Raw genomic sequence first — 23,755 nt, forward strand, 5'->3', positions numbered from 1 at the left:
GGTCAAATGAGGACACACTACATCAAGGGTGTAAAACCCAAGGTCCGTGGGCCAAATCTGGCCCACTACATCATTTAAAATGGCCCGCCACATAGTTTCGTGGTCCTGTCACCGCATCATTTTATGTGGCCTGTTGCATTATTTTATGTAGCCCGCCGCATTATTATATGTAGCCCGTCGCATCATTAAGTGGCCCGTCTCATTTTAGGTCATACTTGCCAACCTTGAGACCTCCAATATCGGGAGGTGGGGTGGGGTGGGGGGGCTTGGTCGGGGGGTGGGAGGTATTTGGGGGCGGGGGGCGTGGTTATTTACAGCTAGAATTCACCAACTCGAGTATTTCATACATATTTCATATATATATATATATATATATATATATATATATATATATATATATATATATATATATGTATGAAATACTTGACTTTCAGTGAATTCTAGCTATATATATATATATATATATATATATATATATATATATATATATATATATATTTTTTTTTTTTTTTTTATTTACATAGAAAAAAAAAATACTTGAATTTCAGTGTTCCAGTGGCTATCCATTAGATGGCAGTATTGTCCTGTTTAACTTCTCCGTTCATGATGAGTCTATCATTTCGGCCGCCATGTCTGTAATTTCCTCGTTCTTCTGCTTCGTCTCCTTGTTGTGTGCGCAGTTGTGCACTCTATAAAAGCCCTAGATGTTATGACGTCTTTGGGCAGGCAAGCTCAGGCCCGTGAACTGGTTTTATCCGGCCCGCGGGATGAGTTAGCTAAGTATAAAAATGAGCCGAAATTTTTGAATGAAAGAAACTGCTGTTCTAAATGTGTCCACTGGATGTCACAATAGCAATTCTTTGTATCTTTGTGGATGATGCTACATATGTAAAAAAAACAAACAAACACATGATGTTAGTGCACCAGTCGAGGAAAATTAGCAAACTACATAAATAACATCCTGTAATTTGATTTTGGTATCATTTTTTTTATCTTGATACATTGAAAATGAACACCAATGAGCTGACTGATGAACATTATCACATAATTTATTGAGAAAGTATAAATAACGACTAATAAAGGTAGAATACAATTAACCGCAACATGTAAGTGTAAACAAACCCCAACAACATTATGATTTGTACATTTTCAGAATGTGCTTGTTCTATTTTTAAACAAAGAAAACAATCTGAAGTTGTCTTTATTTTTAAGTTATCGTGCCGTGATTTTACCAGTCCGGCCCACTTGGGAGTAGATTTTTCTCCATGTGGCCCCCGATCTAAAATGAGTTTGACACCCCTGGTGTAGAGCATTCACGTAATCCTCTCTTAGTATATTGTACCTTGGCAGCCACCGTATTTGTTATTGTGTACTGTGCATGCGCAAGCCGGTTCTTTTCTATATATTATGCTGTGAGATCAACCAGTAGGACTGACAGCTGTACCAGCGAGTTGAGAATAAACAGAGTTCACAAATACGGTGGCTGCCAAGGTACAATATACTAAAAGAGCATTACGTGAATGCTCTACATCCCCCTTCTTTAGCTCAAAACCACAAAGAACAAAACATTTCCTACGAACAACAATTTTCACAATACTCTCTGACAATGTTTAATTTTTTTCTTCTTCATCCAATACTCAGTCCTTGTATTTAGGGTTCGGCCTGACAGTGCGACCAAAGCGTGTTGTGTATGGACTCTTACCAGATTGTGTGGGCAGTGGAGATACAGGTACCTGGACTGGGGGAGGTTCAATGTCATGAGGGTCTTCAATGTCCAGAGGGTCTCCTCGTCCCTCACCATAGAGAGGAGGTGCTCCATAGACAGCTGGATTGAAGGGCTGCAAGTCGGCACTGTCAGGCTGATCTGGGGGTCGCTCGGCAACAGGCAACAGGTGTCTGCGATTTCTCCTGTAGTCCTTGCCTCCAGACTGGATGATGTAAGACCGTGGCTCTTCACAGATCTTTCCCACCGTGCCCATGCGATCGTACCCCCGGGGAGTCTGCATCCTGACGACTTCGCCCTCATGCAGTGGTCGTAAAGGGCGGCTGGTCTTGTCAAAGCTCAGCTTCTGGGCGAGCCTCTTCTTCTGTAGCTGAGCTGTGACTAGTTGGGTGTTGAGAGGGGCTGGCTGCAGTAACTGTTTGCTGATGGGAAGGGTAGTGCGGGTCTGCCTTGACATTAGTCTTTGTGCAGGTGAGCCAAGCTGTGTGCCACGAGGTATATTCCTTAGGTTCAAAAGGTGGAGGAACGCATCTGTGCCATCCCTCTTTGACTTCTCCATCAGTTGCTTAGCACTTTGCACTGCCCTTTCAGCCAAACAGTCATTCAACACGCCGCTTTATTATATGTAGCCTGTCGCATCATTTATGTGGCCCGTCGTGTGATTTATGAGGCCCGTCTCATTTTATGTAGCCCGCCGCATTATTGTATGTGGCCCGTCGCATCATTTATGTGGCCCGTCGCATCATTTATGTGGCCTGTTGCATTATTTTGTGTAGCCCGTCGCATTATTATATGTGGCCTGTCGCGTCATTTATGTGGCCCGTCGCATCATTTATGTGGCCTGTTGCATTATTTTGTGTAGCTCATCGCATTATTATATGTGGCCCGTCACATTATTTTATGTAGCACGTCGCATTATTTTATGTGGCCCGTCGCATCATTTATGTGGCCTGTTGCATTATTTTGTGTAGCCCGTCGCATTATTTTATGTGGCCCGCCGCATCATTATATGTGGCCCGCCGCATTATTATATGTGGCTGGCCCCTTGCATCATTTTTGTGGCCTGTCACATTATTTATGTGGCCAGCCGCATTATTTTGTGTAGCCCGCCGCATTATTATGTGGCCCGTCGTGTCATTTATGTTGCCTGTTGAATTATTTTATGTAGACCGTCGCATTATTATATGTGGTCCGTCACATCATTTATGTGGTCCGTCACATCATTTGTGTGGCCTGTTGCATTATTTGGTGTAGCCCGCCGCATTATTATATGTGGCCCGTCGCATCATTTATGTGGCCCGCCACACCATTTATGTGGCCCGTCACATTATTTTATGTAGCCCGCCGCATCATTTATGTGGCCCCTTGTATCATTTATATGGCCCGTCTCATTATTTTATGTAGCCCAATGCATTATATGTGGCCCTTCGCATCATTTATGTGGCCCGTCACATTATTTTATGTAGCCCGCTGCATCATTTACGTGGCCCGTCGCATCATTTACGTGGCCCGTTGCATTATTTTGTGTAGCCTGCCGCATCATTTATGTGGCCCGTCGCATTATTTTATGTAGCCCACCACATTATTATATGTGGCCCGTCGCATCATTTATGTGGCCCGTCGCATTATTTTATGTAGCCCACCACATTATTATATGTGGCCCGTCGCATCATTTATGTGGCCCGCCACACAATTTTATGTGGCCCGTCACATTATTTCATGTAGCCCACCACATTATTATATGTGGCCCGTCGCATCATTTATGTTGCCTGTTGAATTATTTTATGTAGCCCGCTGCATCATTTACGTGGCCCGTCGCATCATTTACGTGGCCCGTCGCATTATTTTGTGTAGCCTGCCGCATCATTTATGTGGCCCGCCACACAATTTTATGTGGCCCGTCACATTATTTCATGTAGCCCACCACATTATTATATGTGGCCCGTCGCATCATTTATGTTGCCTGTTGAATTATTTTGTGTAGCCCGCCGCATCATTTATGTGGCCCCTTCCATAATTTATGTGGCCCGTCGCATCATTTAAGTGGCCCGTCACATTATTTATGTGGCCTGTTGCATTATTATATGTGGTCCGTCGCATCATTTATGTGGCCTGTTGCATTATTATATGTGGCCCGTCGCATCATTTAAGTGGCCCGTCACATTATTTATGTGGCCTGTTGCATTATTATATGTGGTCCGTCGCATCATTTATGTGGCCCGCCACATTATTTTATGTAGCCCGCCACATTATTATATGTGGCCCGTCGCATCATTTATGTGGCCCTTCGCGTCATATACGTGGCCTGTTGCATTATTATATGTGGTCCGTCGCATCATTTGTGACCCGCCGCATTATTTTATGTGGCCCGTCGCATCGTTTATGTGGCCCTTTGCATCATTTATGTGGCCTGTTGCGTTATTTTGTGTAGCCCGCCACATAATTATGTGGCCCATCACATCATTTATGTGGCCCTTTGCATCATTTATGTGGCCCTTAAGTTATGTGGTCCGTCACATTATTTTATGTAGCCCGCTGCAATATTATATGTGGTCCGTCGCATTATTTATGTGGCCTGTTGCATTATTATATGTGGTCCGTCGCATCATTTATGTGGCCCGCCACATTATTTTATGTAGCCCGCCACATTATTATATGTGGCCCGTCGCATCATTTATGTGGCCCTTCGCGTCATGTATGTGGCCTGTTGCATTATTATATGTGGTCCGTCGCATCATTTATGTGACCCGCCACATTATTTTATGTGGCCCGTCACATCATTTATGTGGCCCCTTGCATCATTTATGTGGCCCTTAAGTTATGTGGCCCGTCACATTATTTTATGTACCCCGCTGCAATATTTTATGTGGCCCGTCGCATCATTTATGTGGCCCCTTGCATCATTTATGTGGCCCGTCACATTATTTTATGTAGCCCGCCACGTTATTATATGTGGCCCGTAGCATCATTTATGTGGCCCGTCGCATCGTTTATGTGGCCCGTCGCATCATTTATGTGGCCCCTTGCATCATTTATGTGGCCTCCTGCATCATTTATGTGGCCCTTAAGTTATGTGGCCCGTCACATTATTTTATGTAGCCCGCCGCAATATTTTATGTGGCCCGTCGCATCATTTATGTGGCCTGTTAAATTATTTTGTGTAGCCCGCTGCATTAAATTATATGTAGCCCGCCGCATCATTTATGTGGCCCGTCACATTATTTTATGTAGCCCGCCGCATTATTATATGTGGTCCGTCGCATCATTTATGTGGCCCGCCACATTATTTTATGTAGCCCGTCACATTATTTTATGTAGCCCGCCACATTATTATATGTGGTCCGTCGCATCATGTCCAAAATTCCAAGCTGCTGTTTTGGGGCATGTTAAAAAAAATAATGCACTTTGTGACTTAAATAATGAATATGGCAGTACCATGTTGGCATTTTTTTTCCATAATTTGAGTTGATTTATTTTGGAAAACCTTGTTACATTGTTCAATGCAGGGGTGCTCATTACGTCGATCGCGAGCTACCGGTCGATCGCGGAGGGTGTGTCAGTCGATCGCCAGCCAGGCATTAAAAAATAGTCCTAAAAATGAGCGATCATAAATCTTCACTATGACGTCACTTTCGTCACTTGATTGACATTCACGGCACCCGAGGGTCTTCTGAGATGACGCTGGCCGCTGCCAGCTCATTATTAAGAAAAAATTACCGACAGGAAGGCGAGAAACACTTTTTATTTCAACAGACTCTGGCGCCGTACCTGTCGTCAAAACTCCAAAGACTGACTGCACAGTTGCACAATAAAAGCTCTGCTTCATCCTGCCTGCGCTAACAAAATAAGAGTCTCAGAAAGCTGGCGTGCACAAACTAGCAAGCTACGGAGTTTGCCGCCAATGTTTTTCTTGTAAAGTGTATACAAAGGAGTACGGAAGCTGGACAAATAAGAGGCCAAAAACCAACCACTTTCATGTGGTGTTGGACAGAAAGGAGGACTTTTTTTCTCCTCCATTTGAAAATGCGGACGTTATCAGCGCCACTGTCTGATTCCTATCAAAGCAAGTCATCAGAATATTCTTGTCTTCATGAAAGAAAGGAATCTATATGTGTTAAACATGCTTGTATTATCATTAAACACCTTTAACTTGTTAACAATATTAACTATATGTGTTAAACATGCTTGTATTATCATTAAACACCTTTAACTTGTTAACAATATTAACTATATGTGTTAAACATGCTTGTATTATCATTAAACACCTTTAACTTGTTAACAATATTAACTATATGTGTTAAACATGCTTGCATTATCTTTAAACACCTTTAACTTGTTAACAATATTAACTATATGTATTAAAAATTTTTGTATTATCATTAAACACCTTTAATTTATTAACAATATTAACTATATGTGTTAAACATGCTTGTATTATCTTTAAACACCTTTAACTTGTTAACAATATTAACTATATGTGTTAAACATGCTTGTATTATCTTTAACTTGTTAACAATATTAACTATATGTGTTAAACATGCTTGTATTATCTTTAAACACCTTTAACTTGTTAACAATATTAACTATATGTGCTAAACATGCTTGCATTATCATTAAACACCTTTAACTTGTTAACACTATTAACTATATGTGTTAAACATGCTTGCATTATCTTTAAACACTTTTAACTTGTTAACAATATTAACTATATGTGTTAAACATGCTTGTATTATCTTTAACTTGTTAACAATATTAACTATATGTGTTAAACATGCTGGCATTATCATTAAACACCTTTAACTTGTTAACAAAAACATACATTTCATAAATAAGTAAATATAAATGAAATATATGAATGAGGTAGATCCCCGCGACTTGATCAATTGAAAAGTAGCTCGCCTGCAGAAAAAGTGTGAGCACCCCTGGTTTAATGCATCCAGCGGGGCATCACAACAAAATTAGGCATAATAATGTGTTAATTCCACGACTGTATTTATCGGTATCGGTTGATATCGGAATCGGTAATTAAGAGTTGGACAATATCGGAATATCGGACATCTCTAGCCATAAGTCATTGGCGTGTATTTTGAGCACAACTTGTATTGGGCACTAGACATGTCACACAGTCTTGTTGGGAAGGATACATGGAAAAGCAGTGTAGCCTAAAGTATTAATCTCTTCCATCCTAAGGTCCAGCTGTACAAGAGGACAGCATCCATCATTTTCTACGGTACGGACTTCCGGGCCTATGAAGCGCCACTCCCTCGTCTGCGTCACCAGACGTGGGCTCTGTTTCACGAAGAGTCTCCCATGAATAACTACCTCCTCTCTCACGGCACGGGGATCAAGTTGTTCAATTACACCGCCACATTCCGCAGGGAGTCCGACTACCCTTTGACCCTGCAGTGGCTGCCATCCCTCAGCTACCTGCTGCAGCCTGTAGCGGTGACCCTGAAGGAGAAGAATCGGCTGAGGCGGGAAGGCTTCGCCCCCGTGCTCTACATGCAGTCCCACTGTGACGTGCCCTCGGACAGAGACAGATACGTCCGTGAGCTCATGAAGTACATCCAGGTACAGCACACATATTGGATGTTTTCAGTTGAATGGTTAGTTTACAATCATGTCTGCATCGTTATCATTATCAGGAATAAGGAGTCATGCAGTAAATGTTTGGTTCATGAAGCTAAACATAATATTTTTTAGTCAAGTCTCGGATTAAATACATATATACATTTTAGCAAAGCAACTTTATTATTTATAATTATTATTATATAATTATATATATAATTAAATATAATTATTATTTATTTATTATTTATTTTATTGATCTGCCAATTCAATAACATACTTACTCATAATTATACAATACGTTCTATAGTTATTTAATTGTATTATAGTAATTGATTTGTTCATAAACAGTCTATACATGCAAAATCTACAAATAATTTATTCAATTAAAATGTATTTTAACTATATGACTAATATTAGTGCTGTAATTAATATACAGTCATCCCTCGACACATCATTCTTCAAAGATTACCGATCTTTTTCAAGCATATTCAACATATTCTTATCCTGAAATGAGCATTTTCGAATATAAAAATGGCGAAATAAACCAAAAAAATAATATATGTATGTGTATATTTATATAGATGCTGCTCAATAAATTAGAATGTGACCAAAAAGTTTATTGACCAAATCTGCTGGGTCAAAAGTATACATACAGCAATGTTAATATTTTACATGTCCTTTGGCAAGTTTCACTGCAATAAGGCGCTTTTGGTAGCCACCCACAAGCTTCTGGTTGAATTTTTGACCACTCCTCTTGACAAAATTGGTGCAGTTCAGCTAAATTTGTTGGTTTTCTGACATGGACTTGTTTCTTCAGCATTGTCCACACGTTTAAGTCAGGACTTTGGGAAGGCCATTCTGAAACCTTAATTCTAGCCTGATTTAGCCATTCCTTTACCACTTTTGATGTGTGTTTGGGGTCATTGTCCTGTTGCAACACCCAACTGCGCTCAAGACCAAACCTCCGGGCTGATGATTTTAGGTTGCCTTGAAGAATTTGTAATCCTCCTTTTTCATTGTCCCATTGTAAAGCACCAGTTCTATTGGCAGCAAAACAGGGCCAGAGCATAATACTACCACCACCATGCTTGACGGTAGGAGTGGTGTTCCTGGGATTAAAGGCCTCACCTTTTCTCCTCCAAACATATTGCTGGGTATTGTCGCCAAACAGTTTAATTTTTGTTTCATCTGACATCACATGGACAAAGATGGCTACCAAAAGCGCCTTATTACAGTGAAACTTGCCAAGGGACATGTAACCAAATATTAACATTGCTGTATGTATATTTTTGACCCAGCAGATTTGGTCACATTTTCAGTAGACCCATAATAAATTCATAAAATAACCAAACTTCATGAATGTTTTTTTTTGACCAACAAGTATGTGCTCCAATCACTCTATCACGAAAAAATAAGAGATGTAGAAATTATTGGAAATTCAAGACAGCCATGACATTATGTTCTTCACAACGGCGTGGCGCGGTTGGGAGAGTGGCCGTGCCAGCAACTTGAGGGTTCCTGGTTCAATCCCCGCCTTCTACCAACCTCGTCACGTCCGTTGTGTCCTTGAGCAAGACACTTCACTCTTGCTCCTGATGGGTCATGGTCAGGGCCTTGCATGGCAGCTCCCGCCATCAGTGTGTGAATGTGTGTGTGAATGGGTGAATGTGGAAATAGTGTCAAAGCGCTTTCAGTACCTTGAAGGTAGAAAAGTGCTCTACAAGTATAACCCATTTACCATTTACAAGTGTATGTAAACTTTTGACCACGACTGTATATATAAAGATATACAGTACAGGCCAAAAGTTTGGACACACCTTCTCCTCATTCAATGTATTTTCTTTATTTTCATGACTATTTACATTGTGGATTGTCACTGAAGGCATCAAAACTATGAATGAACACATATGGAGTTATGTACATATTGCACACTCTTGGCATTCTCTCGATGAAAAAATTTGGCCGGGGCCCGGGCTGTATATATGCGCACTAATTGACTGAAAGAGCACGCACTTGGCGCGATGATGTCATGTTGTCAATGGAAAAAGGCATTTTTAGACCATATGATTTGCCTGAGCGGCTAGGAGACCCCGAGAGTAACAAGCGGTTGCCTTGTTGCCTTTCCATTAAGAACAATAAACTAGTTTTTAATTTAAGTTTGCTGGTTTCAAGAAATGTAATGCCGAGCGCATATCATTATGTCAAGATAATGGCACTAGCATTTACTTCATTTAAGAATATTTTTTAACATATTGAGCAAAAAGGTCTGGTTTTTTTTCTAACAAGAAAAGTGCACTTGTTATTAGTGAGAATATACTTATTTTAAGGTATTTTTGGGTCCATTGAAGTGAGCTAATTAGACTTGTTTTGGAAAGTCTTGACAAGCCAAATTTTCTTGTTCTATTGGCAGATCATTTTGCTTACTTCAAATAAAATACCCCTAATTTTTGTATTTTTTGTTCTTGTTTTTGAACACTGACTTTTTGCAGTGTATACCATATTTTTCGGAGTATAAGTCGCTCCGGAGTATAAGTCGCACCGGCCGAAAATGCATAAGAAAGAAGGAAAAAAACATATATAAGTCGCACTGGAGTATAAGTCGCATTTTTGGGGGAAATGTATTTGATAAAACCCAACACCAAGAATAGACATTTGAAAGGCAATTTAAAATAAATAAAGAATAGTGAACAACAGGCTGAATAAGTGTACGTTATATGAGGCATAAACTACCAACTGAGAACGTGTCTGGTATGTTAACGTAACATATTATGGTAAGAGTCATTCAAATAACTATAACATATAGAACATGCTATACGTTTACCAAACAATCTGTCACTCCTAATCGCTAAATCCCATGAAATCTTATACGTCTAGTCTCTTACGTGAATGAGCTAAATAATATTATTTGATATTTTACGGTAATGTGTTAATAATTTCACACATAAGTCGCTCCTGAGTATAAGTCGCACCCCCGGCCAAACTATGAAAAAAAACTGCGACTTATAGTCCGAAAAATACGGTAAATATATATTTTTGCTGAGTAATAAATAAAGCACATTGTATGTTAAAGAAAGGGTTTACTGTGTGAGGCTTTCCCACATCTTAAGTACTGTATTTTTCCAGAGTACAAGTCGCACCGGCCGAAAATGCATAATAAAGAAGGAAAAAAACATATATAAGTTGCATTGGAGTATTAGTCGCATTTTTTGGGGAAATTTATTTGATAAAACCCAACACCAAGAATAGACATTTGAAAGGCAATTTAAAATAAATAAAGAATAGTGAACAACAGGCTGAATAAGTGTACGTTATATGACGCATAAATAGCCAACTGAGAACGTGTCTGGTATGTTAACGTAACATATTATGGTAAGAGTCATTCAAATAACTATAACATATAGAACATGCTATACATTTACCAAACAATCTGTCACTCCTAATCGCTAAATCCCATGAAATCTTATACGTCTAGTCTCTTACGTGAATGAGCTAAATAATATTATTTGATATTTTACGGTAATGTGTTAATAATTTCACACATAAGTCGCTCCTGAGTATAAGTCGCACCCCCGGCCAAACTATGAAAAAAACTGCGACTTCTAGTCCGAAAAATACGGTAAGTTTGCTGGTTTCAAGAAATGTAATGCTGAGCGCATATCATTATGTCAAGATAATGGCACTAGCATTTACTTCATTTAAGAATATTTTTCAACATATTGAGCAAAAAGGTCTCTTTTTTTTTTCTACCAAGAAAAGTGCACTTGTTATTAGTGAGAATATACTTATTTTAAGGTATTTTTGGGTCCATTGAGGTTAGCTAATTGGACTTGTTTTGGAAAGTCTTGACAAGCCAAATTTTCTTGTTCTATTGGCAGATAATTTTGCTTAGTTCAAATAAAATACCCTTAATTTTTGTATTTTTTGTTCTTGTTTTTGAACACTGACTTTTTGCAGTGTATACCATATTTTTCGGAGTATAAGTCGCACCGGCCGAAAATGCATAATAAAGAAGGAAAAAAACATATATAAGTCGCACTGGAGTATAAGTCGCATTTTTGGGGGAAATGTATTTGATAAAACCCAACACCAAGAATAGACATTTGAAAGGCAATTTAAAATAAATAAAGAATAGTGAACAACAGGCTGAATAAGTGTACGTTATATGAGGCATAAATTACCAACTGAGAACGTGTCTGGTATGTTAACGTAACATATTATGGTAAGAGTCATTCAAATAACTATAACATATAGAACATGCTATACGTTTACCAAACAATCTGTCACTCCTAATCGCTAAATCCCATGAAATCTTATACGTCTAGTCTCTTACGTGAATGAGCTACATAATTCTATTTGATATTTTACGGTAATGTGTTAATAATTTCACACATAAGTCGCTCCTGAGTATAAGTCGCACCCCCGGCCAAACTATGAAAAAAACTGCGACTTCTAGTCCGAAAAATACGGTAAATTTGCTGGTTTCAAGAAATGTAATGCTGAGCGCATATCATTATGTCAAGATAATGGCACTAGCATTTACTTCATTTAAGAATATTTTTCAACATATTGAGCAAAAAGGTCTCTTTTTTTTTTTTTTCTACCAAGAAAAGTGCACTTGTTATTAGTGAGAATATACTTATTTTAAGGTATTTTTGGGTCCATTGAGGTTAGCTAATTTGACTTGTTTTGGAAAGTCTTGACAAGCCAAATTTTCTTGTTCCATTGGCAGATAATTTTGCTTAGTTCAAATAAAATACCCCTAATTTTTGTATTTTTTGTTCTTGTTTTTGAACACTGACTTTTTGCAGTGTATAAATACATATTTTTGCTGAGTAATAAATAAAGCACATTGTATTTCATTGCAAGTTAAAGAAAGGGTTTACTGTGTGAGGCTTTCCCACGTCTTAAGTACTTATTCTGCTCCCCCTCAGGTGGATTCTTACGGGAAATGTCTGAACAACAAAGCTCTGCCAAAACACCTGGAAGACACGTCCACCGCCACAGGTGAGGAGGACACGTTTATGCGATTCGTCAGCCGCTACAAGTTCCACCTGGCGCTGGAGAACGGTCTCTGTCCGGACTACATGACAGAGAAGCTGTGGCGGCCCCTCCATCAGGGCTGCGTTCCCGTCTACCGCGGCTCCCCCGTGGCGGCGGACTGGATGCCCAACAACCGCTCTGTCATCCTAATCGATGACTTCCCCTCACCTAAAGCTTTGGCAGACTTCCTCAAGTCTCTCGACGAGAACGACGGCGAATACGTCCGCTATTTAGAGTTCAAAAACATCCGCGGCGTGACCAACGTGCGTCTGCTGGACGCCCTGGAGAGCCGAGAGTGGGGGGTCAACGACATGAGCAAACCCAACTACCTGAATGGATTCGAGTGCTACGTGTGCGAGCAGGAGAACGCACGGCTGGCTGCAGAACGAGCAAATAGGAAAACACCCGAGAAGAGCCCGCCTCCACCACCCAAGATGGCGACCAACGCACACATGGGGTGCCCCCTGCCCAGTCCGGGGTACGGAGACATCCTGGACCTGCCTTCAGATGAGGGGTGAGTCCGTTCTACAACACAGCTTGTCATTTATACAGTAATAGTCAAATTGTCATGGTTTAAAGTCAATAGTACACAATAAGTGCACTAATTGACTGAAAGAGCACGCACTTGGCGCGATGATGTCATGTTGTCGATGGAAAAATGTATTTTTAGACCATATGATTTGCCTGAGCGGCTAGTAGACCCCGAGAGTTTTCCATTAAGAAAAATAAATACGTTTTTAGTATAAGTTTCTACCAAGAAAAGTGCACTTGTTATTAGTGAGAATATACTTATTTTAAGGTATTTTTGGGTTCATTGAGGTTAGCTCATTTGACTTGTTTTGAAAAGTCTTGACAAGCCAAATTTTCTTGTTCTATTGGCAGATAATTTTGCTTAGTTCAAATAAAATACCTCTCATTTTTGTATTTTTTGTTCTTGTTTTTGAACACTGACTTTTTGCAGTGTGGCAAAATAAAGTGAGTTTGTTACAGTAAGAAAGAGTTAGACAAAGTAAGAGTGAGGTCAAAAAACTGTGTGGCTCGATTCCACCGTACCTGACTGTCATTACCCATAATACCTCGTGTCCAAACCATATTACCACACAGATCCTTCCGCCATATATGCAATTAAACAGTTACGTCATCAAATTATTTAGACAGATGTAATAATTACAAATAAAGTGTACCTTATAATTATTCTACGCATGCAAATAAAGTAAATAGTCCCATTTTGGCTGAATAAACATAAAGCACCTTCCACAAAATGTAAATTAACTTAATCAGCATTTAGGCTCCTACAGGGGTATTTTATTTGAACTAAGCAAAATTACATGCCAATAGAAGAAGAAAATCTGGCTTGTCAAGACTTTCCAAAACAAGTAAAATGAGCTAACCTCAATGAAGCCCAAAATACCTTAAAATAAGAATATTCTCACTAATAACAAGTGCACTTTTATTGGTAGAAAAAAAACAAGTAAAATGAGCCAACCTCAATGAACCCCAAAAATACCTTAAAATAAGTATATTCTTACTAATAACAAGTGCACTTTTCTTGGTAAAAAAAAAGAGACCCTTTTGCTCAATATGTTGAAAAATATTCTTAAATAAGTAAATGCTAGTGCCATTATCTTGACATAATGATATGCGCTCAGCATCATGATTTTTTTTTTTTCATGCTTGAAGTAAGAAATGATTACTTTAAAAAAGTAGTTTTACACTTGTGAGTAGAGATGTCCGATAATATCGGACTGCTGATATTATCGGCCGATAGATGCTTTAAAATGTAATATCGGAAATGATCGGTATCGGTTTCAAAAAGTAAAATGTATGACTTATTAAAGCGCCGCTGTGTACACGGACGTAGGGAGAAGAACAGAGCGCCAATAAACCTTAAAGGCACTGCCTTTGCGTGCCGGCTCAGTCACATAATATCTACGGCTTTTGACACACACATACTGTAAGTGAATGCAATTCATACTTGGTCAACAGCCATACAGGTCACACTGAGGGTGACCGTATAAACAACTTTAACACTGTTACAAATGTGCGCCACACTGTGAACCCACACCAAACAAGAATGACAAACACATTTCGGGAGAACATCCGCACCGTAACACAACATAAACACGACAGAACAAATACCCAGAACCCCTTGCAGCACTAACTCTTCCGGGACGCTACAATATACACCCCCCGCTACGGCCAAACCCCGCCCACCTCATGCTCTCTCAGGGAGAGCATGTCCCAAATTCCAAGCTGCTGTTCTGAGGCACGTTAAAAAAAATAATGCACTTTGTGACTTCAATAATAAATATGGCAGTGCCATGTTGGCATTTTTATCCATAACTTGAGTTGATTTATTTTGGATGCCCCGCATCCAGCGGGGCATCACAACAAAATTAGGCATCATAATGTGTTAATTCCACGAATGTATGTATCGGTATCGGTAATTAAGAGTTGGACAATATCGGGATATCGGCAAAAAAGCCATTATCGGACATCTCTACTTGTGAGTGTTGATGACACAGCTTTGCAACACTTGATATTCTAGTTCCAAGCATGTTTTACTCAATATAGGTCATCACATCTCAGCAACAAGCTGTAATATCTTACTGAGATCATTTAGGACCAAAACCCTTAAAACAAGTAAAACACTCTAACATAAAATCTGCTTAGTGAGAAAAATGATCTTATCAGACAGAAAATAAGCAAATATCACCCTTATTTGAGATATTTCATCTTACTTAGATTTCAGTTTTTGCAGTGTAAACAAAAGCGAGTCTCTACTGCTCCTGTGTACAGGGAATTATTTCCTCAATTTGTAAACATGAACAAAAACAACTAAAAAAAGAGAAAACCTGATGCTACCCTGGTATCGACATAACCAATTTATGGACGATCCGCCATCCTCTTACGAGTCGTGTACTGACTGCGACAATTCAATTGTTATCCTCTCTCTGACTCTTATGAATCTACTTGTTCATTGAAGGTTCATATCTGCTTGCTTTCGCCTGTTGTGACTTCTGGATTATATAGTTCATCTGTGATGATCATTCATGATTTGCATAGTTGGTTTTAATTGCTGATAAATTAATCTATTATTATTTACAGTTAAAGAGTTAAAAGGGAATTGATTTGATTATACCCGTATTTTCCGCACCTAAAAACCACACATTTTCTCAAAAGCAGACAGTGCGGCTTATAACCCGTTGCGCCTTATATATATGGATTAATATTAGTATTTATTTTCATAAAGTTAGGTCTCGCAACTACGGTAAACAGCCGCCATCTTTTTTCCCCGTAAAAGAGGAAGCGCTTCTTCTTCTACGGTAAGCAACCGCCCCCATAGAAGAGGAAGCGCTTCTTCTTCTACGGTAAGCAACCGCCAAGGTGAGCACCCGCCCCCGTAGAAGAAGAAGCGCGCGGATATTACGTTTCATTTCATTTGTGTGTTTCTGTAAAGACCACAAAATGTCTCCTACTAAGAGACACGCGTACAAGGTTCCACTGACTTTTGATATTCATGTGAACCGCACTGTGGATACAACGGGAACACGTACGGTGAATATTTGCACCACAGGGAATAATGAGAAGTCGTCCTTCGCTGTGGTTCTAGCTAGCCATGCTAACGGCCAGAAACTTCCACCCACGGTGATATTCAAAAGGAAGACTTTGCCAAAAGAGAACTTTCCAGCCGGCGTCATCATAAAAGCTAACTTGAAGGGATGGATGGATGAAGAAAAGATGAGCGAGTGGTTGATGGACGTTTACGCGAAGAGACCGGGTGACTTTTTTCACGCAGCTCCGTTCCTGTTGATCTACGACTGCATGCGCGTCCACATCATCGATGGTGTCAAAAAACAAGTGAAGCACACCGAAGAAGAATAATTCGAGGGATTTGTGGATGAGTAATAACTTCAGAAAGTGAGCTTTAAATGTTTATTTTGTGTGTCGTGTGACACTGACGTTCGAGCAACGTTGAGTTATTGATGTTGCTCTGCACTATTTTGAGTGTTACTATTTTTGTGATTGCACATTTGCACATTACATTTTGGGAGTGAACAGAGTTGTTAGAACGCTGGTTTGTAATATATTATTAAAGTTTGACTGACCTATCCGACTGTTTTTTTGACATTCCCTTTAGCGTAGCGTAGGGGCGGCTAATAACACGGGGCGGCTAATAGGTAAACAACGTTTTGAAATATGCCATTCATTGAAGGTGCGGCTTATAACACGGGGCGGCTTATGGTGCGGAAAATACGGGTACATGTATTTGATATTGATTATTTGAGAAACACTGACACTGAATTGAGTTGTTTTCCACTTCATGGCCTCACAAAGGGTTAACTAAGATACTGCGTGTTCCACAATTCATTGCGGCAAACCGGATGTTAAAAAAAAGATGTTAAAAAAGACCGGGAGCAGGTGCATTGTGGTTGTTGAGATTGAGCATTACTAGCCTACGGGTGAATGAATGAACGACAGATGATTACAAGATAAAAGGATCGTTTTGTATGCCCATTTTCTTCTTATATAGCAGACCTGGGCATTCTGCGGCCCGCGGGCCGCATCCGGCCCTTTGTGCGTCCCTGTCCGGCCCGCGTGAGGCCAATTATAAATTACAAAATACATTTTAAAAAGTATCTATGTCGAGTGTGCAATACAACAGTGCTGCTTTTGTTTTGAAAATCGTTATTTGTATTACTTCCGTGTGGACGTATGCGTGTGCGTGATTGTGAGTGAATGTGAACAGCTGCAATCATTAATTACAAAATAAAGTTGAAAAAAACATCTATGTCGTGCGCGCAATACAACTGTGCTGCTTTTATTTTGAAAAGTATTATTTATGGGCGTGTGTCCGTGTGTAACCTGTGAGTGAAGGTGCACATGCAGCGACAAGTGATGCACGGTTTACACCCGAGACGCTAAAAAGAGAAAAGTTGATGAGGAATGGCGTGTTTCCAACAAGACATGAACTGCAAAGCAACGTCCCTTCTAAGGTGCGCGCCTGCGCAATTGCGCACTGCTCAAGCGTCTGCTGCGCGCAGCAAATATATGCCGCGCACCAAATCAAATCCCATCTGAATTCTAAACAAAATAAACACATTTATTGTGTGTAATTTTGCAATGCAACTTTGAGTGACAGTGACAACAAACGGCCCTAACGGTGTTCGTCAACACCGTTCAATTGAACACCGTTCAATTATTGTAACGTCTATCGAGATGCTTCGAGGACAGGAATTATATCGATCACTTTATTGAGCAAAACTGTTTATATTCGGACATAACCACACCAAAAACATAAGTAAAACACTTCTATCTCGAAAAACTAGTCATTTTCTGCCGTACAAACCAGGCCAAAACCAACTTGTCATCTGTCACCAACACGCATAGCACTAAACCACTGGTGCGTTTATGGCCAACAAAAAGTCGGACAACTCAAACACCACACAAAGTTACACTATGACTCCTCAGTCATACGTGTGCTTATTTTACTGTCATTTATTATTAATGTTAATTTATTTATATTAGTCATGGAATGCTGTTACACACACTATGTTGAAGTATTACTATTATTATTAATTATTATTATTATTATTATGTATCTTACGGTATATATCAAAAATATTGAGCAAAATTTAATTGAAATATTGTCGATGTGGCCCTCCAGCAGTGCTCGGGTTGCTCATGCGGCCCCGGGTAAAAATTAATTGCCCACCCCTGTTATATAGAGTACAACTTTATTTACACATTTCCGACGTCCCGTCCAATACTTTGATCGTAGTTCATCTACATCGACCCTTCCTAAACTTTACTAAGTGCTTATTTATTGGTTAGCTGAGCCATGCCTGCTCCTGGCTTGCTCTCGTATGTCCAGCATTGTCCTCCAGTGATAATTGTACTTGATGACGATGCTTAAATACAAAGAAATGCAGTTTCTTTGCCGTAATGGAGGCGGTTATTATCTTAGTGGAGCGGCTCCACACTGTGTATGGAGACACATAATTAGCTGCTTGAATACAGTGCGAGGGGAGGGGAGGCATGGCAAAAAAAATTCATCAACAGTCATTCCAATCAACATAGTTCTTAACTTAGCATCCCATTATTCATGTGTTATGAAAAGGCCCCCTGAAGAGGTTCTAATGTTAGCATGCATCTGTCTGCAGATGGTTACAGATGTGGCCTCAGGACTACTGGCAGAGTCTGGACCAAGCGGAGGGGCTGGAGTCTCTGATAAGAAAGAACGAGTCGGACCCTTCGCTGCTGTGGAAGCACATCCAAAGAATGGCAGCGAGCAGAGCCCGGGGCAAACACTGACGTGGACCGTGAAGGACGTCCAGGAGCCCAGAAGTGTCCCGTACTATGCAGCCGCTCTTTGCTTGTTTTGTTAAAGAGGCTTTTCATTCGCACCCGTGACAGTTTTGCTGCTCCCTAGTGGGCACTTTAATTGATTTTGGTATTTTATAAAGCAAGATACTTTTAAGTTGAGTGATGTCCCAGCGCTGGGGATGAAGTTAAAAGTGGTTCCACAGAGACACGTTGCCAGGAGGGGAGGGGAAGACAAGCTTGTGGTGGAGCGCAGCCAAGCTTGATCCAGCTTGCCAACGACTGTGTTGTGTGAGGACAATCAGGACAGTAGCCACTGGACTTAAGTTTTTTTTAAACTATTAATTACTAGCCCTAATTGCTGTGTTTTATCTAACAATGCAAACGTGTTCACAAGAAACCTCAAGTTACTTTTTTTATGCAACCAAATGTGCAATTCTTTTTTTATTATTATTTATATAGCACACTATATTTGTTACATGTTTTATTCTATGAACAAGCATCAAACAAGATATTTTTGTCGTATGTATTTTGTAAGAAGTCATATTTTTTTTAAAGCAAAGTAAAGCAGTAAATGATATTGCACCCCATAATGCCTGCACTGTATTGGCAGATAAGCCCAGAAGGAGTCATACTCAGAGCACATTAGGATTGTTTGTTATCAATGGCAATATTCTGGCTAGAGATGACACAATAAAGTGGCCAAAGACTGTAAAAAAGAAGTTGTGTTGTCTTATATATAAATATGTCTCATCCTCTTGTTTTGACTTTATTCCCATCTTATTGGAGTATTTTATACTTACTTGAGTGCCAATCTCAAATAGATGTATTATTTTTATAAATGGAAAAAATACACCTTTTTGTGTTTTATGTAGTCAAAATTATTCTCTTCTTGGTCATATCTGGCAATATTTTGTATCTTTAGAAAAAGTCACTTCTAGCATAAGGTGGCACAGTGAGCCTCCACTCAAAGGACATAATATAGCCCAAACTCCCTGGATTTCTGGAGCATATTTTGTGGCTTTCTGTTAACCCACAGGGGTCAAAACTCAAGGTCTTTTTAAATGATGCACCTCAGTCAGGCATTTCATCTTTCTTGATGAAATGCCTCTCACTTTTGGCATAAAAATGCAACGCACGCAAATGCAGTGCTCAACTCGATGTTGACGCAACAAGCTATTCTAAAGTGTTTGTGTCATTTCCTTTTCAAATTAAATTCTACACCAGCAGCACTAAATATCGGCTTTTTGACTTTTGATTACAAATCGGGTTTTCCATCAGTTTGTTGGTAAGCAATAGTGATAATCAAATGAAGGGAAACATTGTAATGAATCGGCCCTCGGTAATTGCGATGTGGCCCATACTAAAAATGAGTTTAATGCCCGTGTTAAAATCAATTCAATTTGCCTTGAAATATAACTAAAGTTGAAAAATAAAATGTATTGTTAAAGTCTTTCTGGTGCCTCACACTTTGAAACCTGCTGATCTAAAGCAGGGCTTTCCAACCCAACTTACAAGTGTGACTACTTCTAGGGCACACACTTAATATTTACTATTGTATATCAGCAACATACTGTCTATCACCCCTTAGAGCAGGGGTCCCCAAACTTTTAGACTCGGGGGCCGCATTGGGTTAAAAAACATTTGGCCGGGTGCCGGGCTGTATAATTAAAAAATATATATATATATATATATTTTTTTTAAATATATATATATATATATATATATTTTTTTATAAATATATAAATACATATATATATATTTAAATATATATATATATAAATATATATATATATAATATATATATATGATATATATATATATATTATATATATATATATACTGTATATATTATATATATATATATATATATTATATATATATTATATATATGTATAAATTCCGAGCGCGATGAAGTCACGTTATCGATGGGAAAACGCATTTTTAGACAATATTATTAGCCTGAGCGGCTAGGAGACTCCGAGAGTAACAAACAGTAGAAAATGGATTAGAAAGGACAGATTTAAAAAAAATAATAAAATTGGCCAGATCCGGCCACCGGGCCATAGTTTGGGGACCTTTGCCTTAGAGGCTGATGAAAAAACATTCTAATCAACAACAGTAGGAAGGGGATTCATACGTGGCAATTTACCTGACACATGAAACGTGACAAAACATCCACTTTACAGAAGTGTTTTGGGCGTCTTAAAAATGTGTTTTGTGGCAATTCCAACTTTGACCTCAGCACCAGTTGCTGTGTATATATAGAGGCACTTTCCATCCTTTTCAGGTAGACCGCATTGTAAAATGATTAACCTCCCTCTCTTCCTCTCACGCGAGATCTACCCAGGAATGGGGTCGTATAAACCCCTTCCCTCCTGTATGCATTTGGAACATTTGACATAAATAAAATGGAATTTACAGTTTTGGGCCATTTCCATGTGTCATATTCAGCTGAAAATATGTCATCATCAAAAAATTAAATAATGCAGAGTATGAATACTTTCGGGCTTCACTGTGTACACAAAGTGCACCGCAGACGCATTCTTAAATGACACGGACAGGTAGCGCTTACACCAGCAGGAAGAGGAACACAAACATGTTTACAAATACAAATCCTGTCTTGCATAAAAGGAATTTTAAAAAAAAACGCAATTATTTTTTATTGCTCACTGTTACAGTCTCTTGGGTCACCCTAAACCTCCATGGTTCTTACGTTCAAAGCGGTCCACACTCGTGCTGGAAGGAGACCGCTTCGCACTTCAAATGCAAATGGTAAAGGCCGCTGCGATCAATCGAGAGCTGCGGAGTAGCAGATTTCACAGTGGACTTTGCCTCCGTGCAGGAACATGTTGAAGACCAGGTCTCCCATCGGCTTGTGGCAGGAGTAGCACTGAGAAATAGGAGGGTCGGGTTTGGTTTTACTTCCATAACAAACAGCAAAAATGATATGAAATTGTGTGATGTATTATGATGTAAATGTGTTCATGTTCCAAATAAACTAAAAGAAAGAAAGAAAGAAAGTAGATCAATGCCTTGATCAAAAATGCTTGGAAGCCTCTGAGATATTACTTTTTTTCTTACGGATAAAGTAATTTTCCATAACATAAGATGATTAGTATGATCCTTTATTAACTGCAGTAACATTTTTAAGTCATACGGTACATCCTTAAAGTATTCACAGCGCTTCACTTGACCACGTTTTGTTATGTTACAGCTTTGTTGCAAAATGGAATACATTCATTGTTGCCCTCAGAATTCTACACACAATTAGGGATGATGTTCGAAACCGGTTCTCCCGGTTGTTCGATATGAAAAGAACCGATTCTTCTAATCCCTTTTTGAGAACCGGTTCCCGTTATCGAGGCCACTCTAGTAAAGAAAAAGAGTTGGTTCCCTGGGAACGAATCCCGTCCCACAGGAAACGCCCTGTGGCACGTACCAGGAAATGACGTAGCTCAGTCATTAGGCGGCAGATACAGAAAGCAGCAACAACGACGGACCGGAAAAAACGCCTCAAGGCAGGGCTTCATTTTACAAAAAAATACGACGAGGAAACGGCTATCTGCAATTATTGCCAGGCTTGGCTCTCATGTAAGGGGGGGGGGGGGGGGGGGGGGGGGGGGGGAGTACAACAAGCATGTTGAAACATGTTCAGGCTGCACATAACCTGAAGGTTAGAGAAAGGTGTCGTGGAGAAGCAGCGACGAAGCACGCCCCTCTTCAACCTGCAGCGCCAATTCCAGTGATAGTGCTGGTGAGTAACTAACGTTAACTTTTGCCGGTTAATTTCCATACCTGCTCACTCGTAGCCTTTAGGCTAAAATAACGTTACCTCTTATGTCAATCCAGGACAGCAGTAATGTTAGCTAGACTAACGTTACCTAAGCATAGTCAGTGGCTAACGTTAACGTTATCTTGTAGCCTACACCAGTGGTCTCAAACCACCGGTACCGGTCCGTGGATCGATTGGTAACGGGCCGCACAAGAAAAAAAAATTAAAAAAAAAAAAAAAAAAAAAAAAAAAAATTTTTTATTTTAAATAAATCAACATAAAAAACACAAAATACACTTACAATTAGTGCACTAACCCAAAAAACCTCCCTCCCCCATTTACACTCATTCGCACAAAAGGGTTGTTTCTTTCTGTTATTAATATTCTGGTTCCTACATTATACATCAATATAGATCAATACAGTCTGCAGGGATACAGTCCGTAAGCACGCATGAATGTATTTTTTTCTGACAAAAATAAATAAATAAATACCATACCATGGGCAACAACAGTCAATATTTATTTATTTTATTTTATTTTTTTAGGGAGGTAACAACAGTCAATGTTTATTTATTTATTTTGTTTTTTCTTATAAAATAAAAGTGAGCTTTTGTTAAACCAAATATTGTGTTTTTTTCCATTTTACAACAACTTATCTGGATTCGATAAGAGAATCGATAAGGAATCGGTTCGATAATGGGCTCGAACTCGATCATTTCTTATCAAACATCATCCCTACACACAATACCCCATAATTTAAAAAAAAAAATTTAAAGGTTGCAAATGTATTAAAAATAAAAAAAAACAACAACAATGTGCTCAATACTTTGTTGGTGCACCTTTGGCAGCAATTACAGCCTCAAGTCTTTTTGAATACGATGCCACAAGTTTGGCACACCTGTTTTTGGGCAGTTTCACCCATTCTTCTTTGCAACACCATCAGGTTGGATGGGAAGGTTTTGTCTTCGTCCAGGATGTCTCTGTACATTGCTGCATTCATCTTTCCCTCTATCCCGACAAGTCTTCCAGTTCATGTCGCTAAAAAAAACATCCCCACAGCATAATGCTGCCACCACCATGGTATTTCCCTTAAATATGATGCCTGCCATTCACACCAAAGAGTTCAAGCTTTGTCTCATCAGACCAGAGGATTTAGTTTTTTCATGGTCCGAGAGTCTTTCAGGTGCGTGTTGGCAACCTCTTTACTAAGAAATGGCTTCCGTCTGGCTACTATACCACACGGGTCTGATTGGTGATTTGCTGAGAGATGATTGAAAGGTTCTCCTCTCTCCACAGAGGAATGCTGTAGCTCTGACATCCGG

At 39.4% G+C, this 23,755-nt stretch overlaps 2 protein-coding genes across 52 annotated transcripts in view; one reads left to right on the forward strand and one right to left on the reverse strand.

The window, feature by feature from the left end:
• Nucleotides 1-19,481, forward strand: part of fut11 (fucosyltransferase 11 (alpha (1,3) fucosyltransferase)) — a 20,216-nt gene extending 735 nt beyond the window's left edge. The window contains exons 3-5 of one of the 2 annotated variants that reach the window (XM_062045747.1): nt 6,914-7,294; nt 12,226-12,848; nt 18,499-19,461. In XM_062045747.1, the coding sequence (XP_061901731.1) occupies nt 6,914-7,294; nt 12,226-12,848; nt 18,499-18,649 (1,155 nt within the window). In that variant the 3' untranslated portion in view covers nt 18,650-19,461. Of the gene's footprint in view, nt 1-6,913; nt 7,295-12,225; nt 12,849-18,498 lie in introns of both variants that reach the window. The other variant, XM_062045745.1, reaches the window with a different exon arrangement.
• A 1,082-nt stretch (nt 19,482-20,563) lies between these two features.
• znf185 (zinc finger protein 185 with LIM domain) overlaps nt 20,564-23,755 on the reverse strand; it is a 77,103-nt gene continuing 73,911 nt past the window's right edge. For all 50 annotated transcript variants that reach the window (XM_062045753.1, XM_062045751.1, XM_062045754.1 and 47 more), the window contains one exon: nt 20,564-21,551. In XM_062045753.1, coding sequence (XP_061901737.1) covers nt 21,450-21,551 — 102 coding nt within the window. In that variant the 3' untranslated portion in view covers nt 20,564-21,449. The remainder of the gene's footprint in view (nt 21,552-23,755) is intronic.

Source organism: Entelurus aequoreus, linkage group LG04 (genome assembly GCF_033978785.1).
Source record: "Entelurus aequoreus isolate RoL-2023_Sb linkage group LG04, RoL_Eaeq_v1.1, whole genome shotgun sequence".
Classification (NCBI taxonomy): Eukaryota; Metazoa; Chordata; class Actinopteri; order Syngnathiformes; family Syngnathidae; genus Entelurus; species Entelurus aequoreus.